The sequence below is a fragment of the Pan troglodytes genome, chromosome 1 (genome assembly GCF_028858775.2).
Source record: "Pan troglodytes isolate AG18354 chromosome 1, NHGRI_mPanTro3-v2.0_pri, whole genome shotgun sequence".
Taxonomy (NCBI): Eukaryota; Metazoa; Chordata; class Mammalia; order Primates; family Hominidae; genus Pan; species Pan troglodytes.
In genome coordinates this window covers 187,118,721-187,139,529 of record NC_072398.2, presented here as the reverse complement: position 1 = coordinate 187,139,529, position 20,809 = coordinate 187,118,721, and the positions used below count along the sequence as shown (strand labels likewise).

General features: G+C 42.4%; 1 protein-coding gene across 27 annotated transcripts in view; it reads left to right on the top strand.

Annotated features, from left to right (window-relative positions):
- ST3GAL3 (ST3 beta-galactoside alpha-2,3-sialyltransferase 3) overlaps positions 1 to 20,809 on the top strand; it is a 224,899-nt gene that overhangs the window by 122,009 nt on the left and 82,081 nt on the right. For all 27 annotated transcript variants that reach the window (XR_010158522.1, XR_010158433.1, XR_010158474.1 and 24 more), the window contains 1 exon segment: positions 10,029 to 10,121. Coding sequence is in view for 20 of the 27 variants with exons in the window: in XM_016952333.4 (XP_016807822.2) it covers positions 10,029 to 10,121 (93 nt within the window). In the remaining 7 variants the exon portion in view is untranslated.

Below are 20,809 nucleotides of genomic sequence, written 5' to 3'. Positions count from 1 at the left end.
AATCATTCACCTTGTACCTTTCACAAAAATTAACTCAAAATGGAACCTAAATGCAAAACCTGAAACTATAATAAACTTCTGGAAGGTAACATAGAAAATTTATTTGATTTTGGGTTTGGTAATGAGTTTTTAGATATAAAACCAAAAGCAAAATTCAGAAAAGAAAAATCAGTAAGTTGATTTTATTAAACTCCAAAACTTGTACTCTGTGAAGTTCACTGTTAAGTGAATGAAAAAACAAGCCACAAACTGGGGAAAAAATTGCAAACACATACCTGATTAAGGACTTGTATTCAGAATATACAAAGAACTCTTAAAACTCAACATTAAGAAAACAACCAACCCAATTAAAAAAATGGGCAAAAGAACCAAAAAGACACCCTTTCCAGATGGTCAAAAAAGATATGCAGATGGAAAATAAGCACATGAAAAGATGTTTGCATTATATGTCATTAAGGAAATGCAAATTAAAACAACAGTGAAATACTATCACACCTATTAGAATGACTAAAAAAAAAAAAAAAGAAAAAACCTGACAGTCTCAAATACTGACAAGGATGTGGAGCAGTAGGAATGCTCATTCACTGCTGGTGGGAATGGTTTGGCCACTTTGGAGCACAGTTTGGCCACTTTGGAGCACAGTTTGGCAGCAGCTTACAAAGTGAACATAATATGTTCTAGCAGTCACCCTCCTAAGTATTTACCCAGTGGAACTGAAAACTTATGTCTCACAAAAACCATACATGAATATTTATAGCAGCTTTATTCATAATTGCCAATAACTGGAAGCATCAAGATGTCCTTTAGTATGTATATGGACAAACTGTGGCACATCTAGACAATGGACTACTATTCAGCACTAAAAAGAAATGTAGTCTGTTAAAAAAAAAAAACAAACACTACTAAGGGCTTTGAAATCAGGAAATATAAAAAGTGTATTTTATGAAACAGCCACAGCCAATATCCAAGGGCTTTGAAATCAGAAAGCTCTATATTCAAATCTTCCTCCTGCCATTTCCTAGTTGAATTTCTTTATTTCTTTGTTCATAAAATGGGAAGAATAATACCTATCATATAGGGCTGTTTAAGGATTAACAGTAATGTAAACAAAAAACAAAAACAAAACCCCAGATACTGCTGAATAATTGTTAGTTACATTCCTCCACTCTCTATTATTTTGCTTCCCAAATATATCTTACAAATATTCTTCCTGTCTATATCCACTGTTACCCCTTCAGCCAGGTCTCCTCATTTCTCTCTTGGACTAGTGCATGTCATTCATCTGCATAAAAATCCTTCAGTGGCTCCCCATTGCCTCCATCAGCAAGTCCAGGCTCCTTGTCCTAGCAGCAAGACCATGCTGTGGTCTCACAGGCTTTGTTCTGTCAGTACTACTGTATTTGCAATTCCCAATATGTGCCAGGCTCTTTTTCTGCTTTGGACCCTTGCACATATTGTATCCTCGGCTGAGAATGCCCTTCTCCTTTCTCTCTTTTCTTGACAGTACCTCCTCAAGATACCTACCCTAATTCCCAAGACCACTTTAAATTGTCTGCCTCCTCCATACCTTGTATATAACAGTGGTCGTACTTATACCCAAAGGTAATCTTTTATTTACTTACCTATTTGCTTACTGAAATTCAAGCTTTTTGAGAGTAGGAACCAAAATGGAAAACTTAGGTTCCTTAGTGCAGTGCTTCTGAAACATTTCCTCCGGAGGACCCTTAGTGGTAGAGGAGAGTGAGCATATATTGCAAAGCAACCCACTGCAAGCATAAAAATTCCTTTTTTTTTTTTTTTTTTTTTTTTTTGAGACAGGGTCTTGCTTTGTCACCCAGGCTGGAGTTCAGTGGTGCAATCTCAGCTTACTGCAGCCTCAGCTCAAGCAATCCTCCCAACCTCAGCCTCCCCGGCCCAAGCAATCCTTACAACCTCAGCCTCCTGAGGAGCTGGGACTGTAGGCACATGCCACCATGCCCAGCTAATTAAAAAAAATTTTTTTTAAATAGAGATAAGGTCTCCCTATGTTGCCTCTGGTCTCAAACTCCTGGGCTCTAGTGAATCTTCCCACCTTGACTTCCCAAAGTGCTGGGATTACAGATGTGAGCCACCACACCTGGCCCCCCAAAAAAGAATCTTTAAGATCTTTCATTTTACTTGTAAAAATTCTGCATTCTATACCATAGTATGTATGTGTTTTCTTAATACATTCTTCCTCATATCTTCAAGTACATGTATTGCTCCAGGAAGATACACTGGTTTGTACTGTGGCTTTGAATAACTCTAACCTCTATTACATAGCCCCTGAACTGTGACACCTGCTTTGAGAGCCTGGACTTAGTGGATTTAGGGACAATGTTATCTGGAAATCATGATAGTGACCTCTATCTTATACTGGGGACCTATAGAAGAATTGAACAGAGGATTTGACTGTGATTTTAACTACAAATTTTATGAGATATAGCCCTTCCACTGGGCTCACATAAGTGCTAGGATGCTAGTTTATAACAAGTTCCTGCACATAGATGATGGAATTGTTTTAGTGGCCCTCCCTTTCTGTCCCCTGAAGTCTCTCGACCTCCCTGCCCAATAGGCATACATTTATGGACAGCCAGTTGAATGAGAGAGAAGAATCCAAATAAGAAAAATAAATGAGCAGTTATTTTCCTTCTTAAATTATTGAAACTATGATAATAATTCAGATGAATCTAGAAGGAATAGTAAAAGCAGAAGTCAAACATTACAATAGTAGGAACAGTGACTAATATTTGTATAACCTTTCAAAGGGCACTGTGACCCACATTGCTGTAGGTATTCACTGATCTTCCCATCAGCCCTATAAAATGTACATTACTATAGCTATTTTAAGAGTTAAGGAAACCAGTTGTGTCTTACCTGAGGTTGCACACCTAGTAAGTAGAACTGGTGGCTTAAACTCCAATCTTCTTACCTTAAGCTGATTACACTTTACATCATAGAAAGTAGGGGCTTTGGTAAGAACAGGAGAGAGTTTTGGAGTCAGTTTTCTCTTGTCAAAAATGAAAATAATACTTACCTTAGAGTAGGACTGCTCCAAAGGTAGACAGGGCCCTGGCCAAATAACGTTTTGCAAGGCCTCTGCCTGTATAAACCAGTTGATGGGTCCATGTATGATATATTGACTTACTAAGGATTTAGAACAATGGGTAGAGAAGAGATACTTATGTATTTGTTATCCAATCAGTGCACATGAAAATTCCTTTTGCTACCCAGACACCACCAACTCTTTCTGTTCAGGTTCAGGAACCATCTCTGTGTTTTCTATTGTCAAATGTATCATTGCTGGAAAGTTTCATATCTCCTGCCACAAACAACAAGTATCTGTATTATTAGTACTCAATGCCATGGCTTTTTGGAAACTGTTTTGTGGAAACAGTGATCTTCTCCCTTCATTTCTCCAGTACCATTCAGCTCATGCTGGATACATCATTTCATGAGGCTGCGCTATCCTTCCTGAGACCTGGGAGTATCTCAAAGATGGGACTGCTTTGTTGGTCATGAACACACACCAGTGTCAGAGAGTGCAGGGAAAGTGTGAATGGTAATTTGTTTTCTGGTCATATTAAATGTATCATTTGACATTTTATAGTGTAAACAGAACAGTGCATCTTCCAACCATGGCTTCTCCTGGACTCCTTCAGCCCCATATGCCTGGGTCTAAGGGAAGTACTACTTTGTAGAGGATTGTTGTAAAGCTGAATTAGATCATTAGATCCGCTGTCTGGTGCCTGGTTTGTGCTCAGTGAATGTTACTTCTCTTGTGTTTTTCACTACCACCCAGAAAGAGGATGTGTTTTTATTTTTAAGGAAATAAAGTGTGGAAGCAAAATTGAATTGGAGAGTCACAGCAGATCTCTGGTGGAGTGCCTCCGTGAAAATTGTCTGTCGAAGCACTTGGAGAGCTTAGTGGGGAGCATCCCTCCTGCTAAGATGAAATAAATTACAAGGCTCTGGAGACAAATGTAACCTGGAGTTAATGTCAGCTCCAGAATCACTGATCAAATAGGAAGGTGGCCTGGTTTGATGAAAAGGTATTGCAGTGCCTAGCAGCAAGAGCAGAAAGGCAGGGCCTCCAGAGCTGAGAAATACCACAAGTTTCAGATGGCTCAGATCAAGCAGTCCCTTTTTTCTTAAAGTGATAGAAGACATTTGACAGTGCTTCAGCAGTTGTCATAGATGGCTGTACATGTATCATGATGGCAAAAGCTGTAGAGAAACCTGAGTCTACATTGGAAGCCACAAAGAGCAAAGAGTCAGTGATGTCTAGGGTAGAATGGATTGGCACAGCCCACATGTGGGTAGATGATGAAACTGGTGACAATGCAAGCAAGACCCAGCAGACCTTGGAGTAACAGGTCAGACAGGTGGCAGTCAGAGGAGATAGAAGTTGTCCTTAAGGAGAAACATTTCCATCTTGGGGCTTGAGAGGATCTATGGCAGTAAAGGCTATTTCAAAAAAAAAATTAAAGTGAAAATATTTAATGACAGAATAGGATTACTCAAGCTAGGCGAAGCTGCTTCTGCCATTTCCCTCCTCATGTCATTATCCCAGAAACAACTCTCTAGTACTTGGAGAAAGGCATCCTCATGAGGAAGGTAGAAGATGGAATTGAAGAATTCCCTCCTCTGTGGATGGAACGAGCTCTGTGTAGAGAGGCTCATCTGCACGCTCATGCATGTCCCCCTAGCATGGTAACACTGGCTTTGATTAAGCTGCTGGGTTGTTAGGCAGTGTGCTAAGTGCTGCCTACATGGTCTTCTTTTCTCATAAGGAATGCTTTAAACTAAATTAGCACATGAAACGAGGGAGCAGGCATGGTAGGGGCTGATCTGAGTCCAGTCCTCTCTGAGATGGTTCTAGAAACTAGACTGATGGTTACACAATGTCCATCACTGATCTGTAGAGTCCTCAGGAATAACTGTCAATGACCCTTCCCCAGTTTCCCTGGCCATCACCCCACTTCCCCCTTACACTTCCTGTTGATTAACCTTCCAAGGCAAGGTAACCAACTGATTTCAGTCCAGCATTTTATTGGGTACTTGTATATTCTGTGCCATACATGCTTTGCTAAAATGATCATATTCTATGAGAGAAAGATATTTAAATGGACAGTTACTCTTCAGTGTAATGGAGTGTAATGCTAGGCCTTAACTATGTCCTAGTCATCGTTGTATCCTTAATCCCAGGCCAGTTAGTTAGCATGTACTGAGCACCAGCGAGGGGCCAGGCACCGTACTCAGTGCCAGCCCTTCTTTCTCAGCATAACTCTTAACAAAAAAATTTTATAAAATAAGTACTAGTATAATCCCACTTTTAAAGATGTGCAAATTAAGGGCACAAAACAATTTAAAAGACATGCCCCAAATCACACAGCTATTAAGAGAGCCAGGATAAAAATCCAAGCAGAGTGACTCTATTGTCTCTAAATATTTGTTGCCTGTGGAAATGAGAGGCAGAAAGGGGAAGGCGGTAGGAGAATGGGGGAACAAGTGAGCAAGTGAAGATGAAGGTCTGCCCTAGGTAGCGCAGGTCCACAGGGGGATGGGTTCTACCTGAGAAGGGAAGTATCATGGAAAGTTCGCAAGGGAAGTGGTGCTTAGAAAATAGGCATCCCTGGCCAAGGCGGGCTAAGGGAGCAGAGCTAAGGCCAGCCCTTCCAGTTTTGTGCTAGATCCTTTCCCCCTCCGCCTTCTCACAGGCATTCTCCCCCAACCTGGCCAACATGGTGAAACCTTGTCTCTACTAAAAATGCAAAAATTAGCCGGGCGTGGTGGCAGGCGCCTGTAACCTCAGCTTCTCGGGAGGCTAAGGCAGGAGAATCACTTGGACCTCGGAGGTGGAGGTTGCAGTGAGCCGAGATCATGCCACCACACTCCAGCCTGGGCAACAGAGTGAGACCCTGTCTCAGAAAACAAACAGACAACAAAAAGAAACATTCTCCCTACAACTGTCCTATCTCTACTGCATTGTGAATTTTTCTTTTATTCTAACCAGCTTGTAAACTTGGGGAAATATTTCCTAACCTCAAAAAACACTTTACCCTGCTTCCCCGCTCCGGCTATTGCCCCATTTCTTTGTTCCTTTGTAGCAGAACTCCTAAAAATAGTCTGTGTTTCATGACTTCAGTTTGTCTCTTCCTGTTTTCTCTTAAACCCAGTGAAACGAGTTTCACCTCCACATTCCAGTGGAATGGCTGTTGTTGAGGTTGGTGGTGACCTCCCTGTTGCCGAATCCAGCATTTAGTCCTGTGGCCACATCTTACTGGACCTCCACAGTGTGTGACGCAGTTGGTCTCTGCGTCCTTCCTAAGACACTTCGTTGACCGCAGCCTCACACTCTCCTGCTCTTTCAGCCTCCTGCAGTGCTACTCCTCATCTCCCAAATGCTGATCCTTCAGACACACGTCAGCCAGGGCACCCTCCCACTAGATATCATGTGGTGACTCTCCCTGTGATTGGATCTGAACCCGAGCCAGGCGCTTATGGCAGCCACGCGTCTCACACAGCATGTGTGTCCCCTCCAAATGTGCTCCCTCACCACATCCTGATGCGATTCTTGGAATTACGTGGTTTCCACTGCACATGGGGAAGTTGAAAATCAGATTTTCCATCACTTGCTTGTCAGTGTCCTCTGTGACAGTTTCTGATTCCAGATCTGATGCTTTTTCCATTTATGACCTATTGCTTGGCCTGATTCCTTAAACTCAGTCCTTCTGAGTGAAGCAGGACAGTGGAAGCGTCTGGTTCCTTCTTTGGGGCTCCAGCCTGTCCATCTGGATTTCCTCTTGTGAGTGCAGTGGTAACACTCTTCACCCCAGGGGCTTGGTAGTCACGTTTGCAGGACAATGGGTGCTCTTACTGGGTTTAATGCTAAATCTCCCAAAATGAAAGGCCAGCTGCAGAGTAGGAGAAGAACAAGGGCTGAGTGATTTGATCAGACATCTGTGGGGGCCTGCTGGCATTTGGAGTGTGAGTGCCTTAGAGAGACTGACTATTCTGGCCCCAGGGAGTTGGCGACCGTTAATCTTGGTGGTTTTGACCGCTAACTGCCCCAGAGGTCCCAGCCTGCTGGATGACTCAGAATCCCCAACACTCCCCCTATTCTTCTCTCACTGGGATAGTCAGGAGGCCATTTCTAAGGCATTTTAATTTGGTAATAACTTGACATGACCCACTGTACCCAGAGTTGTACGTTTTAGGAGTTACTGTCGCTTTCTATATGAGGGGTTGATTTGGAGCCCATCATCCTTGATATTGGACTGCCTTCCACTGCCATGGAGAGAGCAGTATCTCCTGCCTTGCCTGCTGGGCTCCAGCTCCCTCTCCATTGTAGATGACGTGATCCTGTGCCCCCTGGACTGTCCCCCAGCCCTTATTCTTTAAGCACCTTGCCAAAAGTTGATGGGGTAAACTAGAGAGAAAAGAGGTGGCCAAAGGTCTGTCTGTTGTTCATTTATTTCTGCACTGCACTGTGTTAAGAAGGGCACCTGCTGTCCATCTTTCTGCTGTTTATGAAACTTTCTGGAATTCACAAAGACCACAGGAACTCACAGCACAAGGCAGGCAAGCAGATGGTGGGGATTGGGGACAGGACATGAAGAGACTCAAAATGCCTTACTGCCGCAGACCAAAGCTGTGTGAGGCCTTCTGGACTGTCTTCTCCACCCCGTGTCTGACTGTGTTGACCACTCCTGTGCTGTCCTGTGCCTTCCTCCGTGACCGTGTTGATGTCAGTGCCCTGTTAAGAGTTCCTGCACTGGTGTTAGAGACCTTGGGTTCTAATCCAGTGTCTACCACTTGTATGATCTTGGATTAGTCTCTTCATCTTTCTAGGCCTTGTGTGTAAATTAATTCATAGCACCAACTCACAGAGTTGTTGAGAGAGCTAATTGAAAACATCTAGAACGTTTTTGTCACTATGCCTAGTCAAAAAGCTTCTAGTCAGTTCCGTAATTGCACTGAGGTTTATATTTCATTTCAAAAATACAGTTGTTTACATAAGAAAATATTGTTTTTCTCTTGTTAGACTTTTGGCTTTCTTTTGCCTACCAAATAAAGTCCCAACTCCTTGGCTTGTCACTCAGCCTTCAGATTTGCATTTCAGGCTTTGAATTTCCTTGGTGGGGGATGCTTGAAAATGTAGATTTCTAGAAGAAATTGTGCATTGATCAGATGAGTTTGTGTTCAATGAGCAGTTACTCTGTGTAAGGCTCTGGGCTAGGCCCGAGGGGTCTGTGGTGAATCAGACATGACACACACTAGGCAGTGGCATCATCATTTCTGGTACAACCACCCAACACCCACCCAGTCCAGACCCTGCAGAAGGCAGCCTGGAGGGTAGGCTTGCCACAGGGCCCCAGCACAGTAGAGCAGCTGGGCACCAGAATTTTGGCAGCAGGCCCAAGGGTGGGGGTGGAGGAGGTGGGGACTCAGAACTGGCAGCCAGCCAGGGCTCACTCAGGTGCCCCAGCATGCAGGGCCTCCAGCCCCGGCAGTCATGGAGCCCATTCACTGACTATATCCTGTTCATTGGCTGTGATCTTCTCTAGATTGCATAGCGCAGAGATTTTGGTGGCAGGGCAGTGACTCCAGACCCACATTGAACGCATAAGACGTTGAAACCCAAAGATGTGAGGTGGCATGATTATGGTCACACAGCAACAGGCCAGGATTAGAACACAAGTCGTCTGAAAAATATGTAGCAGTCTCAGCCTTGTGGGTTCCTGAGATTGTCTTGTCTGCCGTGAGACTGTCAGGGTCATTTTGTTCCTTAAGAAAGTTTTAGGGGTCTTCTCTGTGCCCATTTATGCAAGGCACTGGAGAGGGTAGGCAGGGTTAAATCAGCCTCTGACCTTAGGAATTTACAATGTATCAAGGGAGACATACTACCAAAAATTACAATACAGAATAGCAAGTGCTGGGGGTAAGTATATGATGTGAGGGGAAGGGGGAGTGACTATACAAGCACAGAGGAGGCACTTAGCCCAATCCGAGGGTCAGGGAATCACTCCCAGTGAAGCTGATATTTAAGCTTAATCATGAAGGACCAATAGTTGTTAGCCAGATGAAGAAGGACAAGGAATAACATTCCAGGCAGAGAGACCAGGAAACCATCCTCAACTAAAAGTCTAATGGTTATGTCAGTAGCCCCAATGACATAATTTATCGTGTCTATATTCGGTCACTGTTCAGGACAGTTCCCACCACTGGGGAATGGTTCCCACTGGGTGGATCATAGCCTGAGTGGAGAGAATAAAAGCAGATGAGACTGGCCATGTAGGAACATACAAGGAAGGTGGAAAGGCCAGGGGCGCTGAGTATCAAAGCCTGAGTAGCTGTATTCTATGAACTCCAAGCACCACTCCCCCGGGTATTGGAGCCTTGATAGAGCTCCTCGTTTCCTTGGTATCAGGCTTCCTGCAAAGAATCTATGAGTTTGAGCTGGGCACAGTGGCTCAATGCCTGTAATCCCAACACTTTGGGAGGCCAAGGCGAGAGGATCGCTTGAACTCAGGAGTTTAAGACCTGCCTGGGCAACATAATGAAACCCTGTCTCTTAGAAATCTGTGAGAATCCAGTTAAGTTCCTTTTACAGATACCATCCAGGGGCCTGACTTATTTATCTATCTATTCCTTTAGGGTTTGGGGATTTGTTTTGTTTTTACCCTTAAAGCCTTAATGTGGAAAAGTGCCTGAAGTGCTGATTGTAGGGAATGAAACTTGATTCAAGGTTTAAACACCTTATCCCAGCCACTCGGGAGGCTGAGGCAGAAGAATGGCGTGAACCCGGGAGGCGGAGCTTGCAGTGAGCCGAGATTGCGCCACTGCACTCCAGCCTGGGCAACAGAACGAGACTCCGTCTCAAAAAAAAAAAAAAAAAAAAAAAAAAAAAAAAAAAAAAGGGTTAAACACCTACAGCTCCTTATGAATTAATAACCCACTCAGTGCTCAGTGCCTGGCAAGCTGTAACTTTCCTTCTCTTCCCATAGGCCTGCTGAATTAGCCACCAAGTACGCAAACTTTTCAGAGGGAGCTTGCAAGCCTGGCTATGCTTCAGCCTTGATGACGGCCATCTTCCCCCGGTAAGTGCTCCTGTTTCCCTCCACTGCCTAGACAGCCTGGTCTGGGGTCCAAGAGCCAGAAACTCTGCCTCTCACAGCCAGTCATGTTTTCCTATGCTCTGGAAACCATGGGTTCCTGGAAAGGACTCTGCCTTTAAGTTGGTTCCTACTCCAGTCCTACTCCATGCCCTTGCTTTGCCTTACTCCCATCCTGCCTCTGGAGCTTGCACCTTGTGGCACAGCCTGTTTCTGCAGAAGGATAACCTACATGGTTGCCGCATGCAAGCCAGGTATCCAGAGGCAGCCAGAGAAGGCTGCCAAGCACAGAAGCTCCTAGACCTAGTATCAGTGGCCAAAGAAACTTTTTTGGAAGCTTGGACCAACTAGCTGGCTTCAGGGAGACATATCCAAATAAAGCAGGGAACAAAGAGAAATTTCTGAGGCTGTCTTGAGTTTTAGCACTTTCCTTCTCTGTCCATTTTGCATTCTGGAGCTGCTGACTTCTTTGGCACCTGAAAGAATCTGTGCATAACCCAGGGAGTTCCTTTTACCGAATGCTGCTAAGGGGTCTTGCTTACCGATCCACCTTCTCCTTTTTGGTTTTCTTTTCTGAAGCCTTGGTGTGGAAAAGGAGCTGAAGTGCTGAGATTGTCTTTGGAGTGCAGTGAGACTGTCAGGGTCATTTCGTTCCTTCTGATTTGGAGGGGCTGAAGGAAAGGCTGCCTAGGATTGTCTGGCCACTTGGACCACCAGAGGAGTGCTAGGGGTGGGCTCTGCTCACTGGGGGAAGGACTTGCCTCCCATCCCTTAGAAGGCTGAGGTTAGGACACATAATGTGCTTGCAAAGGAATGCTGAGAAACAGCTCGCCCCAAAGTGACTCCAGTATATTTGGTTTTTATGCTCCCTTTCTTTTCTAACGTGAGCAGTCTCAGCTTAGCTCCTTGTGTAAAGCAAGGGCTATGCTGGCTGAGTATCTGGTGCTCAGATAGAGATCTCTTTGTCCAGGGTCTGCCTTCTGAATTGATTCCAAATATTTTGCTTCCTCCAGCTATTTATTGAGTGCCCCTGTGTCTGGCTTTGTGTTCTGTATTCTTAACACAGGTTTTTGCAAGCCTATACGACTCAGTCCTTGGCCCAGACACTTGTGAGTTTTCCTTTACCAGTATATAGGTTTCTTTTACTTTTTCTAATTGAAAGTAATACAGGCATGTGGAAACAAAACAAAACAAAAAAACCTCAAACAGTACAAAAGGTTATATACTGCCACTCCAGACCCCTTCCCCAGAGACAGCCAATATTACCAAAAGTGGGAACATAACTGTATTTGATATTCTGTACTGTGTATTAGGCCGTTCTTGCATGTCTATGAAAAAATATCTGAGACTGGGCAAATTGTAAAGAAAAGAGGTTTAATTGGCTTATGGTTCATCAGGCTTTATAGGAAGTATGGTGCTGGCACCTGCTTCACTTCTAGGAAGGCCTCAGGAAACTTAAAATCATGCCAGAAAGCAAAGGGGGAGCAGGCACGTCATATGGCAAAAGCAGGAGCAAGTGAGTGAAAGAGAGAGAAAGAGAGGAAGTGCTACGCACTTTTAAACAACCAGATCTCACAAGAATTCACTCATTATCATAAGAACAGCACCAGGGGGATGGTGCTAAGTCATTCATGAGAGACCACCGCCATGATCCAGTCACCTACCACCAGGCCCCATTGGAGATTACATTTTTTTCCCTTCCTTTTTTTTTTTTTTTTTTTTTTTTTGAGACAGGGTCTTGCTGTGTTGCCCAGGCTGGAGTGCAGTGGTGCAATCTTGGCTCGCTGCAGCCTTGACCTCCGGGCTCAAGCAATTAGCCACCTCAGCCTCCCAAGTAGTTGGGACTCCAGGCGCATGCAACCACATGTGGCTAATTTTTGTATTTCTGGTAGAGGTGGGGTTTTGCCATGTTGCCCAAGCTGGTCTCAAATTCCTGGCCTCAAGCGATCCACCCACCTTGGCCTCCCAAAGTGCTGGGATTACAAGTTTGAGCCACTGAGCCTGGCTGGGGATTACCTTTCAACATCAGATTTGGGCAGGGACAAATATTCAAACTGTATCATTTTGTCCCTGGCCCCCACAAATCTTATGTCCTTCTCACATTTCAACATACAGTCATCCCTTCTCAATAGTCCCTGCAAAATCTTAACTCATTCTAGCATTAACTCAAAAGTCCTACTGTGGTCCTGTGATCTCGCCCTGCCTCCACTTGCCTTGTGATATTCTATTACCCTGTTAAGTACCTGATGTCTGTCACCCACACCTATTGGCACACTCCCTCCCCTTTTGAAAATCCCTAATAAAAACTTGCTGGTTTTTGTGGCTTGTGGGGCATCACGGATCCTACCAACGTGTGATGTCTCCCCCGGATGCCCAGCTTTAAAATTTCTGTCTTTTGTACTCTGTCCCTTTATTTCTCAAGCTGGCCGACGCTTAGGAAAAATAGAAAAGAACCTACATGATTATCGGGGCAGGTCCCCTGATACTAAGTCCCAAATCTAAATTCTTATCTGGAAATGAGTTCCTTTCACCTATGAGACTATAAAATCAAAACAAGTTGCTCACTTCCGAGATACAATAGGGGTATAGGCATTGGGTAAACATCCCATTCCAAAAAGGGGTAATCAGCCATAAGAAAGGGGCTATACGCCCCATGCAAGTTTGAAACCCAGCAAGGCAGTCATTAAATCTTAAAGCTCCAAAATTATCTCTTTTGACTCTGTGCCCCACATTCAGGGCACACTGGTGCAAGAAGTGGGCTCCCAAGATCTTGGGCAGCTCCGCCCCTGTGGCTTTGCAGGGTGCAGCCCCTGTGGCTGCTCTCATGGGCTGGCGTTGAGTGCCTGAGGCTTTTTCAGGTGCAGGGTGTAAACTGCTGGTGGATCTACCATTCTGGGGACTAGAGGATGGTGGCCCCCTTCTCACAGCTCCACAAGGCAGTGTCCCTGTGGGGACCCTGTGTGAAGGCGCCAATCCCATGTTTCCCCTCCACACTGCCCTAGTAGAGGTTTTCTGTGAGGGCTCCACTCCTGCAGCAGGCTTTTGCTTGGGCAGCCAAGCTTTTCCATACATCCTCTGAAATCTAGGTGGAAGCATCCAAGAATCCTCCATTCTTGCACTCTGTGCACTCTTAATACCACATGGAAGCTGTCAAAGTTTACAGCTTGCATTCTTCAAAGTGGCCGCCTGAGCTGTACCTTGCCCTTTTTGAGACATGGCTAGAGCTGGAGCGGCCAGAATGTGGGGAGCAGTGTCCTGAAGTTGCATAGGGGTGAGGCCCTGGGCCTGACCCATGAAACCATTTTTGTCTCCTGGGCCTCAGGAACTATGATGGAAGGGGCTACCTCAATAATCTCTAAAATGCCTTTGAGGCTTTTTCCCTATTGTCTTAGATATTAGCATTTGGCTCTTTTTTAGTTATGCAAATGTCTCTAGCAAGTGCTTACTCCACAGCCTGCTTGAATTCCTCTTCTGAAAAAGCTTTTTCTTTCTTTGCCATGTGGCTTGGCTGCAAATTTTCCCAATTTTTATGCTCTGCTTCCCTTTTAAATATAAATTCCAACTTTAAGTCATTTACTCACACCTGTATCTGAGTGTAAGCTGTTAGGAGCAGCCAGTCATATCTTGAATGCTTTGCTGCTTAGAAATTTCTTCGCCAAATATGCAATCATCACTCTCAAGTTCAAACTTCCACAGATTCCTTGGGAAAGGGCACAATGCAACCAAGCTCTTTGCTAAGGCATAACATGTTATGACCTTTGCTCCATTTCCCAATGAGTTCCTCATTTCAATCTGAGACCTTGTTGGCCTAGATTTCATTGGCCATATCCCTATCAACATTTTGGTTACAACCATTTAACCAGTCTCTAAGAAGTTCCAAACTTGCCCTCATCTTCCTGTCTTGTGAGCCCTCCAAACTCTTCCAACCTCTATCCATTACCCGGTTCCGAAGTCACTTCCACATTTTTAGATATCTTTCTAACAATACCCTACTCCTGGTACCAATTTTATGTATTAGGCCATTCTTGCATTGCTACAAAAAAAAATCTGAGCTCTCCATTTGCCTTCTGCCATGATTGTAAGCTTTCTGATGCCTCCCTAGAAGGTAAGCAGATGCCAGCACCACACTTCCTGCAGAACTGTGAGCCAATTAAACCTCTTTTCTTTATAATTTACCCAGTCTCAGATAATTTTTTTAGAGGCTGGGCATGGTGACTCACACCTGTAATCCCAGCACTTTGGGAGGATGAGGTGGGCAGATCACGAGGTCAGGGTATGAAAACCATCCTGGCTGACATGGTGAAACCCCGTCTCTACTAAAAATACAAAAAATTAGCTGGGCGTGGTGGTGTACACCTGTAGTCCCATCTACTTGGGAGGCTGAGGCAGGAGAATCGCTTTAACTCGGGAGGCGAAGGTTCTAATGAGCTGAGATCACACCACTGCACTCTAGACAAAGCAAGACTCCATCTCAAAAAAAAAAAAAAGTTTACATTCACTTTTTGCACATGGATGTTCAGTTGTTCCAGAACCATTTGTTAAAGACTCTGCTTTCTCCATTGAATTACCTTGGCATGTTTGTTGAAAATCAGTTGAACATGTATGTGTAGGTCTCCTTCTGGACTCCCTAGTCTATTCTGTTGATTTATGACTTTGTGCCAGTACCATTCATTCATGGACAGTCTTGTCATCTGTTACTAAAGACAGTTTTATTTCTTCCTTTTTCATCTATATGTCTCATTCCTTTTTCTTGCCTTACTGCATTGGCTAGACTGTTCAGTGCAGTATTAAATAGGTGAGGTGAGAGTGAACAGCCTTGCCTGTTCCCAGTCTTAGGAGGAAAACATCTAGTCTTTCACCATTATGGTGTTAGCTGTAGGTTTTTCATAGATACCATTTTTTAGGTAGAGGAAGTTCTCTTCTGTTCCTAGTTTCTTGAGAGTGTTTATCATGAATAGATGTTGAATTTTGTCAAATGCTTTTTCTGCATATTTTGAGAAGATCATATGGCTTTTCTTTTTTAGTCTATTAATATGATGAATTACATTGATTGGTTTTTTCTCATTAATTGATTTTTGAATGTTGAACCAATCTTTCATTTGTAGGATAAACTTCATTTGGTCTTGGTGTATTGTTCTTTTTACACATTGCTCTATTCAATTTGCTAAAATTTTTCAAGGATTTTTGTGTCTTTGGTCATGAAAGATACTGGTCTGTAGTTTTCTTGTGATGTCTTTAGTTTTGGTAATATAGTAATGCTGGCTTCAGAATAAGTGGGAAAATATTTCTTCATCTTTCTACAAATCTTGTGTACAATTGGTAATATTTTTCATGAAATGTTTGATAGAATTCACCAGCAAAATCTAGGCCTGTCTGAAGAAAAGACAGTTTTTTATCTCTATTCTCATGCGCCACTGAACACACTTCTGACACCAGATGTGTGGCAGTTTTTCTCACACATCAAGCAATTCTTCAGCAGACACTAATGGGTGTCCTATAATTCAATTCAATTCTGGCATTATCCACCTGGAGATGGCGTCAGATCCCACAGGTTGACGGCCAAACAAGACTATACCTCACTTCAGATGCTAATCACAAGTAGTAGGTTGTTACCTATACATCTCACCAACCAGCTATAAATTGTGAATTCCAAGACCATCCCCTCTTGGGTTTGATCTGTTTGCTAGAGCAGCTCACAGAATTCAGGGAAACTTATGTTTATCCATTTATTATAAAGGATATCATAAAGGATATGGATGAACAGCCAGATGGAAGAGATGCATAGGGCATGGCGTGTGGTAAGTGGTTCACAAGTCTGAAAGCTCTCTGAACCTTGTCCTTTTGGGTTTTTATGGAGGCTTCTATAAACCCTGTGGAGAATTACATAGGCATGATTCATTGCATCATTGACCACTGGTGATCAAATCAACCTTCAGCCCTTTTCCCATCCCCAGAGGTCAGAGGGTGAGACTGAAAGTTCCAGCCCTCTAATTGCATAGTTGGTTCCCCTGCCAACCAGCACCCAACATAAGGCTATCCAGAAGTCATCTCATGAGAACAAAAGATATTCCTATCACCCAGGAAATTTGAAGGAATTTAGCAGCTCTCTGTCAGATGTGCTCTTATCAGTCAGGAAATTACAAAGGTCTTAAGAGCTCTCGGTCAGAAACTAGGGTCAGAGACTAGACTAACTATTGGTGGCCGGGCACGGTGGCTTACGCCTGTAATCACAGCACTCTGGGAGGCCGAGGAGGGTGGATCATGAGGTCAGGAGATCAAGACCATTCTGGCTAACACGATGAAACCCCGTCTCTACCAAAAATAAAAAAACATGAGCCGGGCGTGGTGGCGGGCACTACGGTGGCGGGCACCTGTAGTCCCAGTTACTCTGGAGGCTGAGGCAGGAGAATGGCGTGAACCCGGGAGGCAGAGCTTGCAGTGAGCCAAGATCGTGCCACTGCACTCCAGCCTGGGCGACATAGCAAGACTCTGTCTAAAAAAAAAAAAAAAAGACTAGATATTAGAACAAAAGATTCTCTTAGTGCCCCTATCTGTAAGGATTTTTAGGAGCTTTATGTAGGGACCAGGAGCAGAGACCAATATTTGTATTTTTTATTATTTCATAGCCTGCACGTCTTTGTAGGAAGGCTTTTGTTGTTGTTGTTTCTGGTTTCTTTTTGAGACATAGTTTCTGTCACTTAGGCTGGAGTACAGTGGTGCAATCTCAGCTCACTGCAACCTCCGCCTCCTGGGTTCAAGCAATTCTTGTGCCTCAGCCTCCCGAGTAGCTGGATTACAGGTGTGCACCACCATGCCCAACAAATTTTTGTATTTTTAGTAAAGATGGTGTTTCACCATGTTTGCCAGGCTGGTCTCGAACTCCTGGCCTCCAGTGATCTACTGGCCTCAGCTTCCCAAAGTGCTGGAATTATAGATGTGAGCCACTGTGCCTAGCCAGGGAAGTTTTTTTTTTTTTATTATTATTATTACAAATTAAATTTCTTTAATTCTAGAGTTATTCAGGTTTTTCTGTTTCTTCTTTAGTAGCATGTCTTTCAAGGAAATTTTGCCTTTCTTTTAAGTTGTTGAATTTATTAGCATAAAATTGTGTATAATATTCCCTTATTATTATTTTAATGTCTAGGATAGAGACAGAGTCCTCTCTTTCATGCCTGATATTGGTAATTTGCATTTTTTCTCTCTTTTTCTTAATTCATCTGGTTTGAGGTTTATCATTTTTTGTTGATCCTCTCAAATAACTAGCTTTTAGTTCCATTGGTTCTTGTCTATTGATATTTTTTCCACTATATCGTTGATTTCTGTGCCTATCTTCATTTTTTATTTTTTCACTTTTCTCTTAGTTGGACTTTAATTTATTATTTGTTTTTTTTTCTTAGGCTAGAAGGTTAGATCATTGATTTTATTTATTTCTCATATAAACATTGTAATGGTATAAATTTCACTCTATATATTGCATTGACTACATCTTACAAATTTTGATATGTTGTATTTTTATCTTTGTTGAGTTAAAAATATTATCTAACTTTACTCGTGATTTCTACTTCGGCCTATTAGTTCTTTGGAAGTGTTTTTGCTTAATTTCCTAATATTTGTGGGTGTTCCAGATATCTTTGTGTTATAGATTTCTGATTTATTTTTGCTGTGCTCCAAATATACGTTATATGATTTTAATACTTTTAAATTAATTAAAATCTGAGTTAATGGGACAAAATATGGTCGATTTTGGTGAATATTCTGTGTGTGCTTGAAAAGAAAATACTTCTGTTTTAGGGTATTCTATAAATGGCAATTAGCTTAGGTTGGTTTATGGTATGTGTCTAGTTTCCTGTATCCTTACTGATTTTCTGTACACTTTTTCTAACAATTACTGACAGAGGGGTAATGAAGTCTTAATTTATCAGTTTTTATTTCATTTGTTTTGAAGCTCTGTCATTTGGTGTGTATACACTTAGGATTGTTGTATCCCATATCTAATAGATTCCTTCATTATTTTGAAATGTCCCTTTTTCTTATTGATAGTCAAATAATTATTGTTCCAAAATCTTCCTTGTCTGATATTAATAAACCACTCTGGCCTTTATAAAAATAAGCTGTATCATGGTGTATGTTTTCCATCCTTTTATTTGGTTGGTGCAAAAGTAATTGGGGTTTTTGCAATTACTTTTGTTTGTGGGAAGGAGCATGTTTATATTTGCCCTTGAGCTGTCCCATGGGTGGTTGGGGAGCAGCCTATCTTTTTAACCTGTTTGTGTCAGGCAGTCCTCCCACCTCAGCCTCTCAAGTAGCTGGGACCACAAACACATGTCACCGTACCCAGCTAATTTTTGTATTTTTTGTAGAGACAAGGCTTTGCCATGTTGCCTAGGCTGGTCTCAAATTCCTGTGCTCAAGCAATCTGCCTGCCTCAGCCTCCCAAAGTGCTGGGATTACAGGCATGAGCCACCATGCCCAGCTTATTTATTTTTGTTTGAAATAGTCAATTATTTAAAATAATTTAAAAATGAGAGTGGAAGGCAACCTACAGAAAGGGAGAAAATATTTGCAAATCATATATCTGATAAGAGGTTAGTGTTGTCCAGAAAATATAGAGAACTTCTAATACTCAGCAACAACAAAAGAACTGATTTAAAAGCGGGTAGAGAACTTGAATAGACACTTCTTCAAAGAAGATATACAAATGGCCAAAAAGCACATAAAAATATGCTCAATGTTACTAATCACTAGGGAAATGCAAGTCAAAACCACAGTAAGATACCACCTCACATCCATTAGGATACTATGGCTATTATCCCAAAACCAGAAAATAACAAGTGCTGGCAAGCATGTAGAGAAATTAGAATCCTTGTGCACTCTGTGGGAATGTAAAATGTACAACAACTTTGGAAAACAGGATGCAGTTCCTAAAAACATTGAAAATAGGATTGCCGTATGATCCAGCAATTCCACTTCTGGGTATATACCCAAAATAACTGAAAGCAGGGCTCCAAAGGGTGTTTGTAGCAGGAATTATTCATTATTGCCAAAAAGTAGAAGCAACCCATATTCATTGACAGATGAAAGGATAAACAAAATGTGGTATGCATAAGCAGTGGAATGTTACTCAGCCTGAAAAAGGAAGGAAATTCTGACACATATTACAACATGAATGAACCTCGAGGACATTATGCTAAATGAAATGAGCCAGTTACACAAAAACAAATATTGTGTGATTCCATTCATATGAGGTGCCTAGAGAAATCAAATTCATAGAGACAGAAAGTAGAATGTGGTTTCCATGTGCTGGGAGGAGGGAGGAATGGACAGTTACTGTTTAATGCATATAGAGTTTCAGTTTTGCAAGATGAAAAACAGCTCTGGATATTGGTTACACAACAGTGTGAAAATAACTAATATTACTGAATTGTACACTTAAAAATGGTTAGGATGGTACATTTTATGTTAGTGTATTTTACTACAATCCAAACATTTTAAAAGTTTTTTTAATGAGAGGGAAAATTCTTTTGTATTTACTCACAAAGTTTTCTTTACTGTTGGTCTTTCTTCCTTTGTGTAAATACATATTTCCATATGGTATCCTTTTTCTTCTGCCTGAAGAACTTCATTTAACATTTCTTGTGGGGCAGGTCCGATGACTGCGAAGTCTTTCAGCGTTGGATTGTCTGAACAAGTCTTTATTTTACCTTCAATTTTGAAAGATTTTTAAAAATGTTTTGGCTAGGTATACACTTCTAGGTTGACAGTACCCTGTTCTCACTTCCACCACCCCTCCCCTACTACCTTAAATATGTAACTCTATTTACTTGCTTCATTCCTGACAAAACGTCTTCTCTCATTCTTACCTATATTCCTTTGTATGTAGTATTTCCATTTTCTTCTGGCTGCCTGGTGAGATTTTTCTCTTTACCAGTGGTTTCCAGCAATTTTATTATGGTGTCCCTTGTTGTGGTTTTCTTTTTTTTTTTTTTTTTTTGGCGTAGGGATGGAGTTTTGCTCTTGTTGCCCAGGCTGGAGTGCAATGGCGCGATCTTGGTTCACTGCAACCTCCGCCTCCTGGGTTCAAGCAATTCTCCTACCTCAGCCTCCCGAGTAGCTGGGATTACAGGCATGCGCCACCACACCTGGCTAATTTTGTATTTTTAGTAGAGACGGGGTTTCACCATGTTAGCCAGGCTGGTCTCAAACTCCTGACCTCAGGTGATCCACATGCCTCCCAAAGTGCTAGGATTACAGGTGTGAGCCACCGTGCCTGGCTGTGGTTTTCTTTATATTTATTTGGTTTGGAGTTTATTTAACTCCTCAGATCTGTAGGTTCATAGTTTTCTTGTTTGTTTGCTTTGTTTTGTTTTATTCTTTGTAATCACATTTGGACCTTGTTTACATATTTTCTCAAATATTTTTTCTGCCTCATCTCCTTTCCCAGGATTCAAATTACATGGATGCTATATTATTTGTCCCACAGGTCACTGATGCTCTGGGTTTTTGTTTTTCAATCTTCTTTCTCTCTCTGCTTCATTTTGGATAGTTTATATTGCTATGTCTTCACATTTATAGCTTTTTCTTTTGTAGCATTTAATCACTTGTTAATCCCACCATGTATATTATTATGTCAAATACTGTGTTTTTAATCTCTGTAGGTTCCATTTAGGTCTTTT